Source organism: Sinohyriopsis cumingii, unplaced genomic scaffold (genome assembly GCF_028554795.1).
Source record: "Sinohyriopsis cumingii isolate HCF-2022 unplaced genomic scaffold, ASM2855479v2 utg001944l, whole genome shotgun sequence".
Taxonomy (NCBI): Eukaryota; Metazoa; Mollusca; class Bivalvia; order Unionida; family Unionidae; genus Sinohyriopsis; species Sinohyriopsis cumingii.
This window is the reverse complement of record NW_028316088.1, coordinates 60,811-86,324: the sequence shown is the minus strand read 5'-3', so window position 1 is coordinate 86,324 and position 25,514 is coordinate 60,811. Positions and strand designations below refer to the sequence as shown.

General features: G+C 37.8%; 1 protein-coding gene across 9 annotated transcripts in view; it reads left to right on the top strand.

The window, feature by feature from the left end:
- Positions 1–25,514, top strand: part of LOC149771334 (protein madd-4-like) — a 243,736-nt gene that overhangs the window by 182,148 nt on the left and 36,074 nt on the right. For all 9 annotated transcript variants that reach the window (XM_089948612.1, XM_089948617.1, XM_089948609.1 and 6 more), the window contains one exon: positions 24,474–24,635. In XM_089948612.1, the coding sequence (XP_089804738.1) occupies positions 24,474–24,635 (162 nt within the window). The remainder of the gene's footprint in view (positions 1–24,473; positions 24,636–25,514) is intronic.

The window sequence follows — 25,514 nt, the reverse complement described above, 5'->3', positions numbered from 1 at the left end:
CGATGTATTTCCGCTTGTGACCTTGCATGAATAAAATATATACGGTTCCTTATTTCCTCAGCATTTAGCCAAGTCTGTTATGATAACAATTGCTGTCTACTTTTTCGTCTGCAAAATTGTTTTCTTGTGGCACTTAAAGCCTTTACATTCAATAAACTTTGTATTAATTAACAGAGATCACCACAGATTAGGTTGTTTTCTTTAAAGTAATGAAGTCACCTGCTTGAACTAAAGATGACGAGGCTTATTTATTTATTTATTTATTTATTTATTATTATTATTATTATTATTATTTTTTTTTTTTTCGAATACTGCATTCGAAAATGAAATTTCTTACTAATATCCATTACTTTTAATCCTATGAGGTAACATGATATCATAACGGGGTCCTAATCCCATGAAACATATGAATCTCCTAAATTCTCGTCCTCTAGTTTCGTAATTGTTATGTGTGCCTGAGTAGTATTTACACAAATCGTAATAATTATTCCTCTTATTGGGCTGGGCTCGGTTTTGATAATTATATAGAATGGTAAGTATCAGGAAATATATTTATTTCGTTAACATTGCAAATCATCGTCAGCATTCCTGTTGAATGTTTCAGTGACAAAGTAGCTAGCGTATCGTGCAGATCGGTCGAATTCAGTTGCTCAATACCAATTACCATACTTTTGACGGCGATGAAAATGAGAGGGCCCTAATAAGCATTAAAAATCATATTTTACTGTATTAGGTTGTAATTTTTAAAAATAATTCTTAATAAAACCAAAACCAAAACTCTCGGGAATTGGAAGTGTCTAAAAGCACTGAATGCGTAATGTAGAGACATACTATAATCCAAGCGATAACAAATGCTTTGAGGGTCTTTCTATTCCTACTACGCAGTTGGAAAACAGAGTACACGATGGCGAGTCCATTCATTAAGGACACGTGATCTTCCAACACAATGCTGACTGCAGAGAAAATAATTCAAACTTGCGAGTATTCATAATCATAAGATGATATGGTGTAAGAAATAAATGGTTGAAAATAGTCACTAGTAATGTGTAATGATTGTGGGTCATGGCATTCAGGGATCAACTGGAATTTAACATTATGCCACCCTTTTGAATGACATAAACTGTAGGGTCAGCGGGAATTTAACATTAACCTTTAGGAATAACATTGGTAAGACACTATGGGGTCAAGGGAAAATATAGGTCCCTTTTATGCTAACTTTCAGAGACACAGTTCCAATGCAAGTATTATAACTTTTATTGCATGAAGTATTTATGCCTGAATTAAAGTTTTATCCCCGTCTCTCACTAGATAAGTAGTTAAGCCTTACTTGAAACTATAACCCAGTCTCTAGTGATAAGTGTTTAGACAATTTAACTCATCCCTCTCACCATTTTCATCCTTCAATCATAATAGTTTGGATCATTCTCTCGTCCTGATGATCAAAATTATCATAAAAATGCGCTCTCTCTCTCTCTCTCTCTCTCTCTCTCTCTCTCTCGATATAAAACAGTTGCATAGAAGCAGAGTGAGGCTGCTTTACCTGATGAAAACAGTCGCAAAGGAGGTGGAGTGAGATTGCATTAACTGATTCAAACAGTTGCATAGAAGCAGAGCGAGATTGCATAACCCGATGCAAACAGTCGCATATGAGGTTGAGCGAGACTGCATTAGCTGATGAAGACAGTCGCATAGGAGGTGGAGTGAGATTGTAATAACTGATGAAAACAGTCGCATAGGAGGTAGAGTGAGATTGTAATAACTGATGAAAACAGTCGCATGGGAGGTAGAGCGATGAAACATATAACCTGATGAAAACAGTCGTATATGAAGTAGAAATATATAGCATTATCTGACGAAAACGCAGTGGAGTTGACCATCTGCATCGGTTTTTAAACGCGTTCTATATAATTTCTTTTCTACCATAGCTACCCAAGCACCCAAAATCACTTACGCGTCTTTTTCATTCTCGCATTCAAAGTGTTATTTCTTAGAAAGAAAAAAAAAAATCTCAAGATGTGTGTTGGTACCCGTCAAAATTTCTGTCAGTTACTTTTATCCGTATACCGTGCCCATCGTTTGTTGGGTTCATATTTCTTATATAAATATTTTGTCGCTTTTATCCATTTTCTGTTGACCTAATATCGGGTATCGACATCGGATCTCTAGGCACTTGAATTTGCAAGAAGGATTTTACGTACAGTCAAAAGCACATTTCGCTGTCCACAAAATGAAAACAGGCTTGAATACAATGTTATCAAGAGCGGATACTCTATTGAACAGAACATAGCGTCGTGCCTATGCAAATCCAATTAATGAACAAAGGGGACTTTTACAAAACAAATACCGTACAATAAGGGCATCTCGAAGTATTATACCCCCTTGTTTGTTTCCCTTTCTGTGCATAACCGGCAGCTCAAATCTGCCAAAAATATTATATACATCAAAAGGTAATCGTACCAAATCTTCCCGTTACGTATTATTTGTTTGGCCTTCTTCACATCGGACTCTGTTTGTTCAGTTTGGCCTTCTTCACATCGGACTCTGTTTGTTCAGCAGATTGACTGAGCAGCACAATTAGAAATAGTCTCTAATCAAAGGTTCCCATAACTAATAGTCTTTATTTTCCTTAACACGCTCAGTGCCGGGACATTTTACATGATCCAACCCATCACACCGTTTCATCATATGCGTTTGAGCTTCAGGTAACGTCAGTTTTTATTGCAATGCTGAGTGTGACCACCAGTTTTGTCCGAGTGATTCGTTATCACCTTTGTCTTTCTACATGATCAGTTTTTGGTTTTATTGTAATGTTGTCAATGTACGCTTGTAAAATGTTAAACTGGCGCACTTGGAACCATAATAACCCAGATGTTGAAATACAATGCTGTTTTTTGGGATGTGTGGATGGGGTGCTTTCTCAATTTTCTTAGCTCAAAAACCGTTTTCAGCTTAGAGGTTTTTGCCTGTATTATTTTGAATCTTCGGTCACTCAAGAGCTGCTGTGCTCCTTAAAACTATGTATCATCCTTGCCAACTGTGTAGATACGAATTGATCAAATTGAACCTAATGATCCATGCTTTCTAATGAATTTCTAGATAGTCGAATGTGAATTATGCAGGACATAGAAGTTAACGTTTAATAGTAAATAAACAACGCGAATAAATAATTAGTTGATGATAGCGTGCTGAGACTGTTGTTAACAGTGTTTACAATATTTTCAGTCTGTGACAAGTGCACCTCTATCATCATTAAAATCCTATGACAGTTTAAGGCCTCCATACAGTAATCTAAGTCATATAATTAAACAAACAGCGAAAGGAAATCATGCATAAAAATCATATTCGTATAAAGAGAACTGACAATAGAAGGATCAAAAATATTTTTTTTTTTAAAATTGATACTTCTTTGGGCCAAATTAACTCAATCCAGATTTGTGTAAGAGACTAACAGAAAATCAAGAATTATGGCGAATGCTCAGTTTACGACATATTCCAATAATGGCATCACATTGGTGGCACTCTACAGTTTAATTTTAAAGAGAAAGAATTTCACCGGCTTTCCTCACTGGTTATACTTTCTATTTAAACATGACCTTGTATATCTTAGGTATAATTCAAAGAACCTTTAGTTCCCTTTATTTTGGTGTATGATTGATGGGTGAAATATGGGTTATAGAGTATACAACTTGGCCTTACTCCTGATGTGCACCTTTCCAAAAAATGCTAGCTCCACTTGGTCATTTTCACTTCCTGAATTTCAGAGGTAAATTGTATTTTTAAAACAAGAGCCGATAACTCTTTTTTTTTTACATTGTATATATTTGGTAATTCATTCATTGCACTTTCAGAAGCTGGTATTGTCTAGTCTGGAAAAATTCATTTTCCCTATTTTAATAGCTTCTATGGATAGTGTACTTTAGACTAATTCAGGCTGATTTTTCTAGCACAAGGGAGCCGTTAATTTTAGTTAGCCATGTGCTTAGATCATGTACAGTTTTCAAAAGTACAATATCCAAAGAAATATAATCCACATTACATTGATGTAGCATAGAGGTATGCCAACATTCTCTCCATTGTGCATGTTTTAAATGCAAACAACTTCACCTTGCCTACGTCACTCTCTCAAAAGTACATAATAACTGGTGAGCGCCCCCATTACGACTCCCATTTTACGACATATTCCGATAATGGCATCACATTACGATATATTTGTTCGCTTGATCATCAGTGTGTGTGATTTAGATTTTCTACGTAGCTACGTAGTCGCAAATATTAATGGGTATCGGGATGTCTAGCTGTTAATTACATCAAAACTGATTAAAACTTATTTGTATATTTATTTGTTTGTAAAGAAATGAGACTTGAATGTGTACTTTCATAATCTGGGTAACACAAATGGTTTAATTTAAAACGTACTACGTCATTGCACACCATATGAACGTATTTAACTAATTATTCCCTTGTCTATATATTTGTGATTACTTCAGGAATTGTTCGCATTAATGTGACTTCAAATGTAGCATGGACTTATTATTCCATTGCTAAAGACATAATACGTTACATATACTGAGCCTTGTGCCTAAATATATGCATATTGTCAGGAGTAGTATCATAATAGGCGTTTGAGACCATGCTTTCCCATCTCGACTCACCAGCACAAAATCCCTTCTAGTTCTCCATACATTTTCCCCACTGGGGATGTTGTAAACATGTGTGAATCCGCGATTGTATCCCGCGAGAGTCCGTGTGGAAGCCGCGTCATGGGTTAGATGTTGGAAACCTTGATCGGTAAGCGTGGTCTCAAAGGAGCCCATGATGACATTACTCACAGACTGATAGATATGCCATCAACGCACAAGTGATTCACTATTAGAGAATAGCAGCCGACTTTTATACAATGGCATTAGAAACCAGAAAATTTTATAGATAATATTGTTTTGTAACTTTAGCTTGAATACATCATATTAATTTGTTCGAGAGTTAAAGAGTTCTTTTATAATCACACACAAAGGACAGATTAGCTTTAATATTTTTAATGTGATTTCTCTGAATCTACAAACCAGGATGACCGATTGATCATAAAGCATTTGTTCTTTTTAACTGGGAATCAAATTAGGAAGATATTGATAGTCACACCTTACTAGGTACAAAGTTTTCCAGGGTAATTTTGTTAATAATGATAATTTTTTACATTAAAACAAAAATTCAGCCCACACGGTCCTGAGATGACGGCAATATACGACCAATATTCTTACTAGAAACATGAACTGTTATAATCCTCGCATAACAGCATCTTAAAAAATAGGCCAAAAAATTCAATACAATTTTTCAAGTACCTATTCGGAGTTCTTTGATAAATTAACCGGGATAAGGATCGCGTCGGAGCTAGCATGGCAAAAAGTTGGCAAAGAATATAAAAACGCGCCAGAAAAGGCATTGTATGATGTTGTACAAGTAAACTTTAAATCACTGATGAAGACGGCAAAACATTCGTCGTAGACAGCGAAACAACCATGGAAGACATCAAAAACACCGAAACGTCAAGCGAAGACAGCAAATATTAGATCAGATTTATACCTTCAGTATCAATATACAAATGGCATCCACACTCAATGACCTTTAAAAAATACAAAATCTACAACGATGCAGAAGCAAGACAGCTTGCCATATGTGATATGTTTACCAAATATGTATTCAAGTTTTAAAAAAAATACAAAACCTGGAGCCTATAAGTGGTTATACATTACATAATCAGTGTATCCCCCAGGGGTGTAAAACTGAGGGTAAAAAAAAAAACAACTTGGGATCAGAACTGGGGGTCAAATAAAAAATGTGTGGGTCAAAAATGTACTGACAAATTTTCATCTGACTCGTACTTTTTCAGCTTGAAATAGGATATTGCAACTTGAACGACATACTCTCTCTCTCTCTCTCTCTCTCTCTCTCTCTCAACATACAAATAAACCAACATGCACAATTAACAAACAAATGCATTATCCATTCTAAGAGTAATTTTATTAATTCATTTTTCTTTTAAAGTCATACTTTTAGCAGTCTCCTTATACTCTTTTTGAAGCAATATTATAGACCAACACATTACATACAAGCCAATACAAAAAGCCTAATAAATATTTTTAACCAAATGGCAGTTAATTTACTAATCGTCATGAAATGTGTACTATCATCGGTTTCATCATACTTCGTCTTTGAACAAATTTATCCAAAAATCAAGGAGGCTAATGATTCATTTTGTTTCTAATAAGTTACACTTGAACTTTAAGATCTTTCTTTTATTGCAGCAAAGTTAAAAACCAACAAAATCTGCAGTGACCCCCTTAGTCCTACATGTAAGACATAGCACGTGTTGATTTTGTTTAGGTGCTATGTCTTACTATCCAAATAACGGCTTTGCATAGTGTGAGTAGTCAAAGTTTCAGGAATATCTCACACATCTGTCTGTATATATCGACACTCTTCCACTAATTTATGTGTAATTAATATACCTACTGTGATGTTTTTATCATGGCGGAATGAAAATATGACACTAGCAAATGGACGCCTTTTCATGTTCCGTTGACATACATTTGAATTTGTTACAATGCGATGGTGGTCGAGGTATGCTGAAGTATGTTTAAGTAGGTTCATGTTGTGGATATATTTCTTGAACGAAACGAAACGTTACTTTACAGTTCCAATAGGCATATTATATTTTTATTCGTTTCTTTAAAGAATGATACTTCCACTTAACTCGATTTCGGCATTCCCGGCTTTCATCGCTTTCTGGTCAACTGAAACGTAGGCCAACGAAACTTGAAAACAGGTCCATTTCTTTTGTGAGAATTTGAATGTATTAGAGAAAAGACATAAGAGTAAGTAAAGCCTGGCTAAAACATTATTACCTTACATTGTAGAAAAGCGCCGTTATTTTAGTTGCCAGTTGTGTGAGATATTCAAAATTTTTACTTTCGTTACGATGTTAGTCGACATCAAAACACACTACACGGTACTATTAGTTAGGCAGTAAGACCCTGACGCCCAAAATATAAATATCAGCGTTAGGTCTTCTATGTAGGACTATGACCCCCTGACTGTGTAATCCAAATAAACGCATTTGTCTCGGCAAGTTTGCTGATTTCTTTGTTGTGAAAGAATGTCTTGGGTTATAATGTGTTCTCCAGATATCTTGTGGCGAACGAGGGCATGTTTTTAAAAATTCTTAAACCCAGTCACGAAAGGATTATTCACTTTTGCAGTCTTCGCAATCACGCGATCAGAAGTCACACCGGTAAAAATCCTAATGGATGTGCCGTATTCCATTCAAGGGAATTATTTTCTCCTATTTTCATTAAAGTTAGATCAACAGTTACTCTTTTGTGTTCTGCTTCTTTCAGTTTCTTCACTAATGATTCTTAGTGCACGACGTTTTAATCTGGAGATCACATTCTAGAGCAACAAGCATTGAGGTTAAACATTAAGATGACATCTTGCTGAGCTCGATGGAAAGGTCGTGAAGTTGAGTAATTAGCTTTGCCGACCATGTGGATATATTGTTGAATATGATGACGAGCGGCTGTGAAGACTTGCTGTATAAAAAAAAAAATAGCCGGTCATGGAAAACGCTAGTGATGTCGTCAAGGAAAACGTCGCCAATATTAGAATGGGTCAAAGCGATTGCTGTTTAAAGAAAAGTTCGTTGGTATATAAGCAATTAGACAATGTTTTTACAAAATATACTGGTATGCCTACTCTGAATCAACTTAATTTGCGCGAGAGCTTGGAATAAGGATACCAAGCGTATAAGAAAGTCGGGTATACTTATATTATTATATGCTCATTTTTTTTTTCTCCGTTAACTTTGCATTGTCAGAATCGTTCATTATTTTACGATACTGAACTCGCGCGCAACATCCTATTGCACTCATAAAGGAAATACTGTCTATTGTAAACAAAGGACGCAGATGGCCAGCACTTTTGGTAAACATATCATGTGCACTCTGATAGTAGGCGGTTTACGTTTTGGTTGATTACATTTGCTTCTGAATGAACTAAAGCAGATGTTTCGTGGACTGCCACATACCAGCTGCTTCGGATTTAGGCGGGAGATGCCAGATTTCATAAAATTGCTGGGTACCTACAAATAACATGCAAGTTACAAGGCATAAACTGTCTTTTTAGCTGGTAGTTAAAAAGAATGGCAAAAAATATACTTAGTTTTACATCCTGAATTTCCTTTGTTAGTTCTGCAAATCCGAATTACATGAGCCATGTCATGGGTTCTCAAGCTTGATTACACATTTCGAAATTGTACTGTAATTTCAACTATATTCCAAGTGCAATTACATCCTCCTTACTGTACTCAAAATAAAATAAACATTAAATTCTATAGCGTCTTTGTGATACTTGCAGTTGAATTACTTCATATTTTTCCTTCATTATGATTTCAAATATTCAATGACAGAGCAGAAACATACTTACAGATGTCAACACGCTTCTCCCTTGCTACTTTAATCCGATGTATTTCATGTAGAATTTGCACAGATGAATCCAGTCCATAATCACGAAATTTCGTAGAATCTACAAAAATACCAAAATCTATTCATTCAGATCAAATGGAAAAGTTGTTGCAATGCGCATTAATTCACAATATGAATCTAAGTTTTAATTTTACGTAGACCAAAATGCAATTTTCTGTTTAAAAGTTATATCTAGTGCGCGACTAAGTTCAAATTTATCTGGGCGGAGTTTTGTGCGCATTAATATTGTTGTGTAATGATGTATCTGCACTTCTGTATTTAGTTTGGAATACGTCATACATTCAGTTACATTGTTTCTTGTTGTTTTTAAAAAATTTGATTATATAATTAAGCCTTAGGTAGAATAAGAAAAATGAGCATATAATAAAAAGGTTACTGCATTTGTATGGGAAAATATGAACTCGTTTTGTCGGATGGATATACTGTACTCCCAAGGTCGCACAGTATTACATCTGAAAAACTCGTTCATACTTTCCCATATAAATGCAGTAATCTATAATTATCAGGACTGCCTCCAGGTAAATAGCAATTAATTGGGAGGCACCTTCATCCAGATTAACATGGGCATTTTCGGGTTAAGGTGCACATTGTTCTTCGTGCTGACTTTATTTTGCCACTCAACCCCACGGAAGGCCTCGGTTCACCAGACAACAATGTACATGTACTTAAAATCTCACGCCAGTGGTTTAAGAGTGGTTGCCGTATAATCTTGACAAACCTTTTGCAAAGATTCTCGAGAAGGTTGAAAAATATACCAACGTATGTTTAGGACGAGTGGAAGTTCTTCCTCATATTTCTTCGTAAAAGCCTTTTCACGGGTCGAGTTGTATTGCAGCACCAGTGTGTATAACGTCGTAATCAGTAATAAATATAAAAAGCAATGACAACCGGTGTTTTGAATGGACGATATTATAATTTCTGCGTTCTATTTTTACTTGGAAAAAATCTTCCAACTGATTCGCCCAACACCACATGCACGTGAGCGAATATTGATCTGCTGTTGTTAAGCAAACGTAGACCGCTTTAACGTCTAAATTGCGAGGTACTGCTATGTATGGTTACAAGATTTTCCACGAATGCAAGCACATCAAAAGAAAGTTTGTATGTCAACAATGCATGCATGTATTTAGCACTCAATAGCACTCAATAGCTTTTTAATCACAATAAAGTTTACTTGTATGGGAATTAGTGATAAGCCTCAGCGTACGTTCATGTCCGAACCTGGTAAGAATATTTCGAAATTCACCGCGGTACAACGTAAGATGAAAGTATCATATATCATTTTTGTAGTCTTTGAATGCTTGAACGTTCCTGTGAAGGACCAGATGTCAGAGGATGATTCAACGGCGCCACCTGCGATTCAGTCATATACGTACAGACGTTGATGAACGCGTCCCATGCGGCTTTTGCTACACTATTGTCAGACGTACTGGAGCGATTGAGTCACCAATATTGTGCCGTGGCAATGACTCGGATGAAGTGTTTATTAACTCGCTTGCGTTTACTCCGAAATGGATCAGACAAGAGCTCTCCTCGCCTGCGGACATGATCATGACATCCAATAACATTCCTGAATTTTCCGCCCTATCTCATAGCTGTATCTGTGAAGGAGCTTTCATTTCACCGACGGAAAAGTGAGTGATTACTGTCACATCACTGTCTCATACACGAGCCGCACACAGAGCGTGTACTCCGCAGTTACAAATTTACCCTCGTAAAAGATAATATACTGTTTTACTTAATGACCTACGCGGGTGTGATGGTCCACCATGATCGATTTACAATTTCATGTCGAGATGGCGGTGATGAGATTTAAGCTGCTTATGCGCAAAGGAATCTATCCTATGAATATGTGATCGAAAAGTTTTACTCTCCTCGCTGCCACGTGAAGACTTTTCGCAGATGCCTACGCCATCGCGAACGTCTGTTCGGCGCCTCGTTGACAAACTTTTGTTGACTGTCATGATTTGTATTTACCCAGGGGATGGTCGTTCTTTACCAGTAGTTTTCATACTTTTCGTGATACCACCATACGCGTATAACAAACCTGGCGCTGTACATTACTTTTCGTGACCGGGTATGGCTTGGGATGCGCTGCTATCGAAGCCAAGATGGAGTTGGAACCATTCACTGAGATCAATCAATATTTGTTTATCAAACGTGGTATCCGTGGCTTGATTCTTTGGCGATGCACAATTTCGTCCTCGCTAACATCCCGCTCGTGAATAGATACGACCCTATCTCCGAAACAGCTTCATTTATCTTTACGCCAACAGTCTGTATCAATAGACGATTTTGTAACTGATGCCCGTTGGAGAGTTTCATTGGATCAGTTTCGCGAATGCAATCATACTTAAACACACGCGAATGTGATAAAAAGTTACCAAGGATATTTCTTTGAAGTCGACGTAGAACACTAGACTCAGATGAGCTTCTCTGCACTCATAATGATTATCCAGTGGTCTTAGACACGTTGTCGGTGCCCAACGATCTGTTGCCACCATACCATTCCATTGTGTAATCGTGGACGAATTTAAGCGTAAATTCACTGAATGTACAAAGCATACCTCGAACTTGCACCGCAAGATCACCCTGTCGTACACTTGCGAAACTTGCAGTTGTATTTGAGGTTGTGAATGCGTATGTGCAAATTCCGTCACGTGTTGCAATGTCGCGAACTTGTGTGGATGGCTCCTTACGTTCATTTAGGTTGACGCGTCCGTATTAAATCTGTCGGAGCTGTTCATGTATGAATTAAACTAGGACTCGATCAAGTTGCGCCTGGGCGATATTAAGATGTTGTACACGGATATATACTCTTTGCTGATGCGAATCACTACCAATAACGCCTTCGTGGACATGGGGCGAGACATCGCTTGTGAAGAGACTGGCAAAATAAGCTTCACTGGTCGTGGTCGCAAGAGAACTCAGGTTCAACGCGTATGTGGAACATATCAGACCGGGTCAGTAACACGCTGTTGTCTGCCTTCCATCTCCCCCGGAGTACACAGACATCGACCATATTAATTCCGTCTAACATGGGTGGCAGTGAAACGGCTTCATGGTTGGACGCTGAGTTTTTGTTACAATTTCTGCCCAACTGTGGAAGATGGTTTAAACCCAATCATATGCGTGTTTTCATTCACCTTTTCAGTATTAAAGAGAACGCAGTATGGTGGCCAGTTTCTCATCTATGTCTATTATCTCAATATACTTTACCTCAAAGTGGAGTCTAGCGACCGCTAAGTGTTTTTTCCGCAAGTGCAATCTTGGCCTTCATGCCTCTTTCAACAATTCATCTGGTGACGCTTTCTCCAATTGCCTGTCGCGTAATCTCATTCAGGTCATATATGTAGTCCTTGTCGGCGCAATGACAAGCACGGATAGCACATGCAGTTTTTTTTTTACGCTGGATCATGTCGGTAACGTGCCCCATCGAAGATGGTTTAGAGGTTCTTCGCGAGGCTTTCATCGGTTATTAGTCATATATCTAGCTATGTTTATGGTTCACAGTAATTGTATCGAGCGATATACTTTCGACCGGAATATCTCCTTCACGGTACCGCGGAAAGTTTCATTAACGGAGCATTGATCTTACCGCCATTGTTTTTATACTAGTGCTCGATTGAACCGGAGTTTTCCAGAAAGGTAAACTTGTTTTCTCCATATCAAACTCGCGTTTCAGCGATTGTGGCTCCGTCATTACGTGTTATAGGCTGTGGTGGATTTGCGGTACATTTTTTTTTCACGCGGCATTGCGCACAATATGATGACCTAATAATAAGTTACATAAATATTAACATTCAACATGGAATCACGAAAGAGAAAATATTTTAAAAAGCTCCACTTTTCCGTTATAGGCTACTTTTTGTCGGTGAAGCATGGTTCCAATGAAACCGGTTCCGTGTTTCCAATCTCGGTTCGCGCGCTGATTATTGAATTGGTCGGATACGGGGAAACGCAATTGTTGGTATATCCGATCCTGTAATGGTACTCAATGAATGCCACCCCCACTCACATTGATTTACTGTCGGTTAGACCGACGGTGCCCACGTATCTTCCCTGCATCAGTACCGGATTGACACACTTTGATTTTTTCCCCGTGGACCAGGATGGGCATGTGTAAGTCCTGCAGGGGAAACTCTGACGATACATATGTTCATTAGAGATTGACCTGGTATTTAATAAATTGACCGACGTAAGCATACTTGTAACACCTATTCGTGTTATCAACGCAATAAAACTGGTATACGCCCAATATTACGGTGTGGATAGTGTCGATGCATCCGTGTGTTTGTTAAAAGACGCGTCAGAAGCTCTTAAGGACTAATTTCATTGCACTTGTCGCTAAACAAGCTGCAACTCGATTCTTTGACAGCAGCAAACTCCAACACAGCTTGACATGTTCAAGAAGCCAAACAAAAGAAGACCTCGGTCACATTAAACGTATGGAAATCAGAGGTGACGCAAATGCAAAGAGCGATGGAATATTTACATTCCCCGAGTCCATCGCTGTTGGCGGCTGTGGCTTGCTCGGTTGAAAAAGCAGCTACGTAGGCAGTGAGAACCGCATCAGGGATGGCTCTGAAGAAAAGCAGTTAGAGACGGATCTTCTCAGTGCCATATAATGTCTCGTGGACAAATAGAAATTGTCTTCGACTACCTAGGACGACTAACAAATAACATCGTGCAAGGGTTACGCGGGATTACTCGCAAAAGAACCTCAGTAAAGTTCCTCGCTTGTGGCCTCGCCGTTGAAGATTGTTAAAGCGTGTCCATGAACCTGTTTTGATTCGCTCGCGATGAAAAAATTAGCCAAGCATTTCCAATGTGTCTTTATATTGGTGACCTTGCATTGATGAATGATTCCCGGCACTTTAGAAACTGGCATCGTTGACAGGGATTTGACAACTTGACCTTGAACACATTGGGTTGCATGTGTGGTAATGTCTTGACATCTTTTGCAATTTGACCTTTACACCATGTGAATTCGTTGATTATTTGCTGGTGGCTTTGTCTGGGGCGCTGGCGGCTTTCAATGACGACCGCTGTTTTATTCAACGATGTCGTGAAAACTCGAGCAGATGATCCAATATACTGGTATCTTGTCGTTGTAGCAATGAATTCAGATAGATGAACTCAAACACAGTTTTACTCATATCAAGAAAATTGATCTACGTATTTAAACAAACTCCTGCAAGTATAAGCAAATAAATTCAAGCAAATCATTATATGGTTTCAACGAATTACATGAGATTGATGCAAATGCCTTGTGCTTTCAAACTTTGCTCGCTTCTACCGGCAGAATTGTGTCCGTTGACTTTGCAGACATTCGGTCCCTCATATATATGTTTTACGAGAGAATTTCTTCTAAATTCAATCTCGGAGTCTCCTACATTTTTTCCTATTGCAGGAAAACGTAAACTAAATTTTGCGATGGGGCATATTAAAAACCAAGCAATTTCGTGTGGGGAAACACGCACCTTGTTTAGCGTAACCAATCAGGATAAAAATTATCTACCGCCTTTTATAACTAGGCGTCAGAATTCCGGTCAGTCTGACCTCTAGATTTCCAAAATAACTGATTCTGGACAATTTCACCTCTGACATTTTCGATACAAAGATCGAAGTTAACCCTTTCCTTCCAGTCTGTCTGACTGTTAAATAAACGAAGGCTAAATTAAGAATCACTTTCTCTCACGACACAGACATTAAAAATCATTGCAGTAGAGCTATTTGACACGCACCTGTCCCATAAATCTAATTAATTGTTCTCTTGCCCACCTTAATGTACTCTTTATAGATCGACAGAAATTTGCATCCTTACATTGTTTTAATGTTATGTTTGGTTTTTGCTGGAATTTTTTTTTTTTTTTTTTTTTTGAGGTATATAATACTGAGAATTGATTGCCGACTTCTCACAAATAACATGTTGTCAATAATACTTTGTTTGCTCATTTTAATTGTACGTTATGAGGATTACAGATACAGTAATGGTTTTGTTTTTATTTTGTTGTAAATGCTTACCTTCAATCCTTCGTGGATTGTGCTATTTAGGGCGGGGACACCATTATGGGATCAGAACACTCATGCTGGAATTTTGAATATCAAAAATACACTGGCATACAAACTGCTACGTTTTGTTTTTAACCTTTACGGTCATATGTATGGTTCTTTTTTTACGCCTGCAAGCAATTACTAAGAACCGAATCAAACAAAAATCACATCAGCGCATTTAGCGAGTGCATGCCAAACGTAAGCAATTATTTCGAATTCCAAGCGCGCAGAAAGTTTCTGTTAATAGACCCAAAACACTTCAGCAATTTCACATCTACTTACCAAACAAAACTTGTTGAAACTCATGATAGTTTTTGGCATCTACCAGCTCGGCCGATCATCGCTATTCTTCCTGAAAGACACTACTCTTGATATCAAGGGCCAAATCTTAGAAACAACAATCCTCTTAGAATTAATCGCTGACACGAAAATCTTCTCATCACTTTCACATTAGGAGCTCATAGAACCGTAATATCGATAGTTCTTTATTAGCTTACTGTTGGATGTAATGTTATGTTATCGCATTCAGATCATATAATGTTTAACATTTGTAAGTGCAAGAACGTTGTGTGTAATTGTTTTTACATGCATTCTGGGTCCTATTAACCTTGCTAGAGTCATATTTGAAAGCCCGCATATAATATTGTAACCGCTTTTTCTGCTCCAAGTTTGATACCACTTGTGTAATCTTTAAGTGTTAAATTTGTTCAGGAATCTTATTTTCTTTAGAAACGACGTAAGGTCCTTTTAACGCGAACTAAGTATTAGACCCAGCTATCTTTAAACGAGAATATTTCTTAGACATACTGCCTTTAAACCTGAACTAAAGATTAGACATAACTACCTTTAAACGTGAACTAAGGATTAGACGTAACTGCCTTAAAACGCGAACTAAGTGTTAGACTTAACCGTTAAAAGGGAACCAAGTACTAGACGTAACTGCCTCTAAATGGGAACTAAGGACTAGACGTAACTGTCTTTTAACGTGAACTAAGCATTAGGCATAACTGCCCTTAAATGGAAACTAATTACTAGCCATAACAGTTAGTAAACGCGACCTAAATATTAGATGTAACTGCCTTAAAATGCGAACTTAGTACTAGACGTAAATTTCTTTAAATGGGTACTAAGTACTAGGCGTTATTGACTTTAAACGCGAACTAATTAATGAACGTAATTGCCTTTAAATGCGAAAGAAGTACTAGACGTAAATGCCTTTATACGCGAACTAAGGATTAGACGTAACTACATTTAAACGCGAACTAAGTACTAGATGTACCAGCTTTTACATGCAAACGAACTAATACAAGTAACTGCCTTTAAACGCCAACTAAGTAATTGATGTATCTGCCTCTAAACGCAAACTAAGTACTAGACGTAACTGACTTCAAACTGGAACTAAGTACTAGACGTAAGTGATTTCAAACGGGAACTAAGATATAGACGTAAGTGACTTCAAACGGGAACTAAGTACTATACGTAACTGATTTCAAACTGGAACTAAGATATAGACGTAAGTGACTTCAAACTGGAACTAAGTACTAGACGTAAGTGACTTCAAGCTGGAACTAAGAAATAGACGTAACTGCCTTCAAACTGGAACTGAATACTAGATGTAATTGCCTTTAAACCAACTAAGAAATAGACGTAACTGCCTTTTCACGCGAACTAAGTATTAAGGGGTACCTGGCTTTAAACGCGAACTAAGTACTTCACGGAAGTGCCTTTAAACAGAAACTAAGTACTAAACGTAACTGCCTTAAACGGGTATTAAGTACTAGGCGTTATTGCCTTTAAATGCGAACAAATTATTAGATGTCATTGCCTCTGATTGCGAAGTAAGTGCTAGACGTTACTGCCTTTAAATACGAACAACTAAGTATTAGACGTAATTACATTTAAACGCGAACTAGGTACTAGATGTAACTGCTTTTAAACGCAAAGAAGTAATAGACATAGCTGCCTTTAAACGCCAACTAGAAGTTACTGACTTTAAACAGGACCTAAGTACTAGACGTAACTGCCTTTAAACACCAACTAAGCAGTACACCTAACTGTCTTTAAACAGAAACTAAGAACTAGATGTAACTGCCTTTAAACGCGAAGTGAGTACTAGACGTAACTGCCTTTAAACGCCAACTAAGTAATATACATAGATGCCTTTTAAAACTAAATAGGTACTAGATGTAACTGTCTTTAAACGAAACTAAGTACTAGACGTAACTATCTTCATACGCGAACCAAGGACTATGCGTAACTGCCTTTAAACGCAAGCAAAATGCTATATGTAACTGCCTTTCAGTGCGAACTTAGTACTAGACATATATGACTTTAAACGGGACTAAGTACTAGACGTAACAACCTTAAATGCGAACTAATTACTAGACGTAACTGCTCGTAAACGCGAACTAAATATTACGCGTAACCGTCTTTAAATGCCAACTGCACTATACGTAACTGTCTTGAAACGGGAACCATGTAATAGGCGTGATTACCTTTAGATGTTTGTTCTTAAGATATTTTAAGACCAAATTTCTTTTTTCGATTCTTTTCTTTTTTCTTTTTTTAAATAATTATTTTCCTTCTTGTCCAGCCACAATATTATACAAAAAAAAATATGTTTGTTTTCTCCCTACGTTGGCAGTGAAGTTAGGCAATATTTTGAAAATACACACTACGGTTTGTACCTTAACTTAGTGCGCGTGCGCGCATACACACGCACACACACACATACACACTTCGTACGTGAACAGCGTGTAAATATTGTAACTTCTTTGAACATTTGATAACTATATTCCCAAAATTGGATTTGATCTCGAGATATATCCTAATCAAATGCTTTCAAAACTCATTGATTTTCAAGCGTTTGTCTAATCACCGGAATCTGGTGACTGACATTATTTTAACAGTATCGAACTGGCCTACCTAGCTGTCTGTCAGAGGGCAGATGAGCGGCGGGTTTTTCAAGCCTTCATGATGGTGGGCTGCTTGAGCTAAGAGCAGATACAAATATTTGCCCATGACATATCTGATTACTATATTCAAGAGTTTCTGGCGCACTAATAGTTTACAGCTTCTAAAAACAAATTAATTTGTAGTCATTTATTTCTGTGCTAAATTTACATTTTGTTATCAGCCATGTGGTCGATTATGATTTTGCTTGTTCGAATATAAACTATTAAGTTTTCTTCTTTAACTGTTCGGCTTTTAGTGGGGAAATAAGTGAATACGTGAACGGCAGCTTCCAATTAACATAGCCATCGTTTGTTTGACACAAAACCGATGTGTGTGTGTGTGTGTGTGAAGATGATCGTGTTTATGTAAATTTATTTTTACTATGTTGATTGAATTTCTCTTGACCCAAGGCAAAAAACGCTGACGTAAACTTGGAACAAGGAAATTAGGAAAGTATCAGTTTCATGCATGTGTTTGCCATAATCTTAGTCTTGTATCAAGGCCATAGCGTTTTTAATGATATCAAGGTCATACTCTTATATCAAGGCCATAAGTCTTACCACTCATATCACGGTCATAGTCTTACAACTCATATCACTGCCATTTTCTTAATACTCATACCAAGGCAATAGTCTTACTACTCATATCAAGGCCATAGTCTTGCAACTCATATCACGGCCATAGTCTTAATACTCATGTCAAGGCATAGTCTTACAACTCATATTCAGGACATAGTCTTACAACTTATATCAAGGCCATAGTCTTACCACTCATATCAAGTTCATAGTCTTACAACTCATATCAAGGTCATAGTCTTACAACTCATATCATGGTCATAGTCTTACAACTCATATCAAGACCTAAATCTAAATATGAGGAAGAAGACTGAAATGGATTAATAAAATAGTATTCTTCATCTAAGTCAAATCTGTGTGTGATATAATCTGCACTCTTTCCAATTTTAGTGCAATGAACTATCCATCATTTACTAGTAACGTAGAGCAAAATTATATGTTTAAGTTGTATTGCTGCCACAACTAATCAGATCTAATGTGGAAGTCAAAATGTTTATGTAGATTTTACATATGATTCAAGTTTCATAAGATACTTTCTCTTCTGCGAGCCAGTATGATGCAGTCATTACTTACAGTTGATGTTTTCTTTTACTTATAAACTGGTTTTAACTAGCAAGGCAGACATCTCACGACATGTAGATGAGAATAAATAAATCTACAGTGTTATGATTTAAAAATAACCAATACTTCCTTATATGATCATCAGTCAGACATTATAATTTCGACTTGAACAACGTTCTTTCCTTGCCATACCAGTGTACTATGCATGTACTGCTGGCATTAGTTAGTTACGCCCGTCACACCTGCCGGGATATATTCCGCCCACAAAAGATCACCAGAGACTTCTGTCCTGTGACATCATTTCGAGCTGACTCCAGGTGTGATCCAGCTTAATGATGTCTGCCTCAAGGTAATGTTGCCAATTGTTTCTTGCTCGGCCCCTTCTCCGCTTGCCTTGAGGGTTCCACCTCAGTGCCTGCCTGGTAATGTTAGTTGGCGGCTTACGTAGGGTGCGTCCTATCCAACCCCACCTTCTCTTCTTGATCTTGTCTTCTACCGGAAGGTGAGAGGTTCTCTGCCACAGGCTGGCGTTGCTGATGGTGTCTGGCCAGTGAATCCGGAGAATTCTACTTTCGCAGCTGTTGATGAAGGTCTGAACTCTCTTTACGGTCGACTTGGTGGTTCTCCAGGTCTCTGCTCCATGCACGTTGGAGTTGAACAGTCTGATCTTGGTAGTAAAGGAAATTTCTTTGGAGCATCACGATGTTCTTGAGCTGTATGAAAACGGCTTTCGTCTACGTCTGTACCACCCTGCTGGCTGATAATGCTGCCCAGGTACGTGAAGGACTCCACCCCTTCCAGGGGACTTCCATGCAGTGTGACTCGGTTGTTACTGACATAATTGATCTTGAGGATCTTTATCTTGTCTTTGTGGAGGTTGAGGCCAACCTGTGCTGATGTGGCTGCCAGTACGTCGTTCTTGTCCTGCATTTGCTGACTGTGGGACACGTGCGCTAGGTCATCGGCAAAGTCCAGATCCTCAAGTTGAAGTAAGTTGACGTCAGCAGTGTACTATACATGTGTAGGCCTATTATACTAATGCCAGGCGGCTGCTGAAGCTGACGTAAGCAGTGTACTATATAAAGCCCAATCAGATAGGTTCAGCATTTAAAATATTTTAGACGTTGTGCGAGACAGTTCAAGCTACTGTTACATAAAACTTATTATTTTATCCATTTACGTACAATAAAGAACAGTAATGCCTCGAAAGTGTGTTAATACCGCGGACAATTTTTGCTATATTTGTGGGGAAGTGACATTTGCCAACCAGAAGAAAAGTATCAATTCTCAAGTGAAGAAGGCATATCATCTTTACTTCGGATGCAAGGTTGGTGACCAAGACAAGCCTTGGGCTCCGCATATATGCTGTGTTACATGTACAACACAGCTTTCACAGTGGTTGAATTGCAAAAGGTCATCAATGCCGTTTGCAGTCCCAATGGTGTGGAGAGAGCCAAGCAACCACCTAAATGACTGTTACTTCTGCTTGGTTCCTCCTCTTTCCGGCGGAATAACGAAGCGAAAGAAGTCGAGAATAGTCTACCCAAACATTCCGTCTGCATTGAGACCAGTTCCACATGGTGAGGGACTTCCTATTCCAGAACCTCCAGCAGAATATTCTCTTGATTCATCTGACGAAGACAAAGGTGAGTCGACCTGTTCTTCTCCTGGTCCATCAGCATGCAGTGATCCAGATTTTCACTGTGGTGCATCATCAACCCCACACAGAATAACACAGGAAGAACTAAATGACCTGATTCGTGATTTGGACTTATCAAAGAACAAGGCAGAATTGCTAGGATCAAGACTCCAACAATGGAATCTTCTAGAAGAAGATGTCACAATTACTGCATATCGAAAGCGCCACCAGCAATTGGAGCCTTTCTTCAGAAAGGAAAGTAATCTGATATTCTGTTCCGATATTGAGGGCCTCATGAATGCTTTAAAAATCACTCATGACCCACAAGAATGGAGACTATTTGTGGACTCTTCGAAACTGAGTCTCAAGGCTGTGCTTTTGCACAATGGAAACATTCTTCCATCTATTCCAGTAGCGTATGCTGTCCACATAAAAGAGACATACGATAACTTAAGGCAGCTACTGAATTCCATTGAGTATAACAAGTACTGTGGTGATTTGAAGGTAGTTGCCCTTTTAATGGGACTGCAGCAAGGATACACAAAATACATGTGTTTCTTATGCGAGTGGGATAGCCGAGCAAGGGAAATGCACTACATGAGGAAGGAATGGACTCACAGGCAGAATGTAGCCATTGGAGAGAAGAATATCCAACACCCAGCTCTGGTTGAGGCTCAGAAAATCTTGCTACCACCCCTTCACATCAAACTAGGTTTGATGAAGAACTTCGTGAAAGCCATTGACCGGACTTTGCCAGCATTCCGATACCTGCATGAAAAATTCCCTCGACTCAGCGAAGCAAAGATTAAAGAGGGAGTTTTTGTGGGTCCTCAGATTCGAGAGCTTTTCAAAGATGACCGGTTCAACAACTTGCTGGAAGGTGACGCGAAACAAGCATGGAATGCTTTTCGCCTAGTTTCTACAAACTTCCTCGGAAATGTTAGGGCAGAAAACTATAAGGAACTAGTAGAAGACATGTTGATGAAGTATAAGAAACTTGGCTGCAATATGTCTCTAAAGATTCACTTCCTTCATTCCCATTTGGATTTCTTTCCTAGCAACTGTGGTATTGTTAGTGATGAACACGGCGAACGTTTTCATCAAGATATCGCAACAATGGAACAAAGATACCAGGGAAAATGGTCCACTACAATGCTGGCTGACTACTGCTGGACACTCCTCAGAGATGCTCCCGAACAGCTGTACAAGAGACAGGCGAAGAAATCTAAGATGTAGTCAATGACTTGATTTTTTATAGGTAGGCTATTACAGTTGACCTTTTACTATTGGAATGCATTTCGTTATGTAAACATTAATTTCTTGCAGATTACAAAAAAACTAGAGCCAATTTTGCAATTTGACTGTCATATTCGTGTTCAGCACATAAAAATTGATAAGAATTGACTAATTTTATTTCAGTAACATGACTTTTGTAAAAATTTGTTGTCCAGTGTAGTTACTTTGTAGCTTTGATGCATTGACAACAAAAAAAAAAGAAGAAAAAAAAATTAAAGCACAGATTGTAACATCTGGTAACATCAAATCTTTTATTTATGGTGAAATCTCTCTCTCTCTCGATCGAACGAACGAAAAGTTAAACACTGCAAATTTGAAATGCAGAAAAATGAGAGGCGAGGTTCGCTTGTTACTTACTTGTTTGTTAATAGCGGAATGTTAAGGACTACAAATATGATACCTAGAAGCAAGGACGCTTAACATTAAAAGGTTATTCTAGTTCCAACATCGGCTGAAACTGAAAAATGCAACACCGTACATTTCATCCTCCTCCATTTGAGTTTTCTTATTAGAACTAAAATTTCCTTTCTGAAAGGCTTGCTGTTTAGATTCCCAGCCTGTCAATTCGGGTCTCTGATGTTTTTATAAAAAAAATATCTCGTTAGGCTATTGGCGCCTCTGGTCTAAGTCGCATGTGCGTGTTTAGATATTGAACACGTGTATTAGTTTTAAACCAGTTTGTATTTGTTAATTTATATGAATGCTGTTATCTGTATACTGAAATAAAACAATCAACATACATAAGAGAAAAAAAAATGTTCTTCATAACTGTGACTACTGTGCGACAGTTGATTTGAGATATTTCTTTGTAAAGCAACACATTAAGATTCTCGAGTAATTTATAATGTGCATCTGATGGACTCTCTCTCTCTCTCTCTCTCTCTCTCTCTCGTCTTCTATAGAAAGCAAAGCATCAACCATAATGTATTCTGCATTTATAATTCAGCTCTGACCTCGGTCGAAATTTAAAAAAGAAACCAAGACACGACAAGCGAGTATATATGGTAATTGAGTAACGAATCTTGAGTTAATTAGATGGTTCGAACATGTTTGTGTCATTCGAGCGAAAAGCGACAACGGAAGTAATTGTTTTACTGAATACTAGAAATGTTCAATACTGTTGTAGTTGTTGATATGCACTATGTTGGGGGGGGGGGTTCTTTTGTTCTTTCACAGTTGTTGTTGTGTTATTATTATTATTATTATCGTTGTTGAACTACGTACTGGACCAACACAGATTAGAGCATATTTCGTAGCTGTGTGGAAATTCCGATATTATAATGCTTAATAATGAAATACGTTTTATATACTGATGTGATATTTATGGGCATATACGACCTGAACATTTCACTACTGCAGATTGCAGAAGTATTCGTCAGTAAAACTTGTGAGATAGACCAGGCTAAGCATATTTTTCACTGATGGGCGTGTGCGTGGAGTGGTCATTAGCAAATTTGATGTATACACAAGTAACTATCCTGCAAAGAGCGAGAAGATTTCTAAACAATGTTTTGTTCATATTTCATTTCAGTTACATTATTTTGTGCACATTCATTTTATACCATAAAGTATGCGCTTACAAAAGAAAAATGCGTGTAGGGTATTTATATATTGATGGTGTGAAGTAACACTGCATAGCTACGAAAACGGCAAAAAAAAAGAAAAATGTTTTTTTTTGCCTTCTCTGCCAGCATATTTCGCTTTAAAGCCGCCAAAGTCCATTCCCCTCTCAAATCCCCTAAAACTGCAGATATTTCTCAAGTTGCAGAACAATTCGTTTGTGTGGTCAGTCTGATTAGCTCCATATGTTCCATCTGGCCGATATCCAAGTCGCCTTCGATTAGGCATCATACACTTTGGGCTGCCTCAGGAGCAGATCACAAGAAGTAAAAGGATTTAGAAGTATATATGAAAAACTGACTGGAAAAAATGACGTACCAACTTCATGAAGAAAATACAATTTTAAATAAGCCATTTTAGAACATGACGACGGACAATTTTTTGTAAATGTCCTTATTAAACTTCAAAATGTAATTTTTTTTTAGATAGATGATGTCGAAATTATCACAGAAAATTTTGACTACGAAAGCATTTCTCGAAAGAATCAGAAATATCCCAAATCTCTTATCCTTCCTGAGTCATATTTTAAAGATTTTTAAAATGCTATTTTGCAATGGATGCAAATTAAATGTAGTGATACAAATAACGTAGAATTCATAAACATAAATTATCCTTTGGATTTAAAGACAAAACTCAAGCTGATTATAATCTCATATTATATATGCAAAATAATATGTTTATGAATGTAGATTTAATAGAGGCAGCCCAAGTTTGCCTCAGTTCAAAAAGATCGTTGCGTTTAAAGTCATTGTGGACAAATATAGCGCATATAGAACCTATACATAGGAAACGTCTGACAATGGTTTTCATTGTACAAACATTTAATAAGGTCATACACTGCGTTTTAGGAAATATGTGCGTATATGGGTATGCATACATATATATGCTTATATAGGGTTGGGTGTATATGTGAATGTTGATATATGTGCATATGTTTGTGTGAATGAGTATGCCGATATTTGTAAACTCTCCTATCTTTTAGTAATGATAATGTTGCCACATATAATGCGATATGTTCTCTTTAAAATATGTATGTAAACAATGTTTCTTTTACTATTCTCCATTTTCTTAATTCTTTATCTTCATTTTAAAGTGAAAAAATTAATTGTCAGAAAATATATTCATTTTTTGTCTTATGGCTGAAAAATTGTATCACGAGTATGTATCATATGTCAATAAAACCTTCTAAAAAATATTTACCTATATGATAATTTTGTTTGCTTGTTATTATTTTAGCTGGCCCCAAACCCCGGTGATGCTGCCTGGAGTGAGTGGGGTCCGTATGAGGAGTGTTCGAGACCCTGTGGGGTGGGTCTCGCCAATAGGACGAGGACATGTGAAGGAGACACCAAGGACTGCAAAGGTGGCAGCATACGGTTCAGACTCTGCAATACTCAGGTATGTACCTTTATTATTTCATGTCATTTCAGAAACGAACGAGACTGGCTAAATTGAATCGCCACTGCATTTTGTTAAATTCGTGTGTGTGTGTGTGTGTGTGTGTGTGTGTGTGTGTGTGTGTGTGATATGTATTTTTAACGTAGCTTTAATAAAGTTTCGGTCATATCGCTACAATGTCTGCATTGTGGCAGTTTATAGTTATGTCTCGCACTGTGGCATCATGCCGCAGACAAGTAGCTGTATGACCCACCGAGTCACATTATCCTGACACCAGGCCGACCAGTCCTAACAATGACCTGTTAATGCTAAACGCTTAGCGATGAAGCTGTTAGCGTCATTTTTTTAAAGAGTCTTTTGTATGACTCGTCCGGGGTTAGAAACCGCGACCTTCCGCATCCGAAATTCGTTTGTGTTTGAGGGAGGTGTAGTTGGGTGAGTAGATGGGTGAAGTTGGGTAATTAGGGAGGTGTAGTGGGGAGAGTAATGCAGTGTAATTGGGCGAGTAGGTAGGTGAGTTTGGAATAGATGTAGTTAGATTGAATGGAAATTGGTTGGACTTTTGTAACTGATTTGCAGATTACTCGACAAAGATGTTGTCTCCTGAAGTTTTGTCATGGAAACTGAAGTAAAAAAGTCGACGGTGTAGTGAGATAATATGATAAATAACTCCCATCGATGTAAAGAGATTAATTGAGACTGTCCTACCCTGTGATTGGAAAATTTAGATTTTTCCTCCAAATTGCTTAAGTTTTAATGACTGATAGAAAAATCTGCAAAATCATTCATCAGTCGGGTCCTGAATTGCACAGTGCAATACAAAAACAACGCAACCTCGCATCTGACCACAAAAGGGGGCGATATCAAAGGTAGTTATCG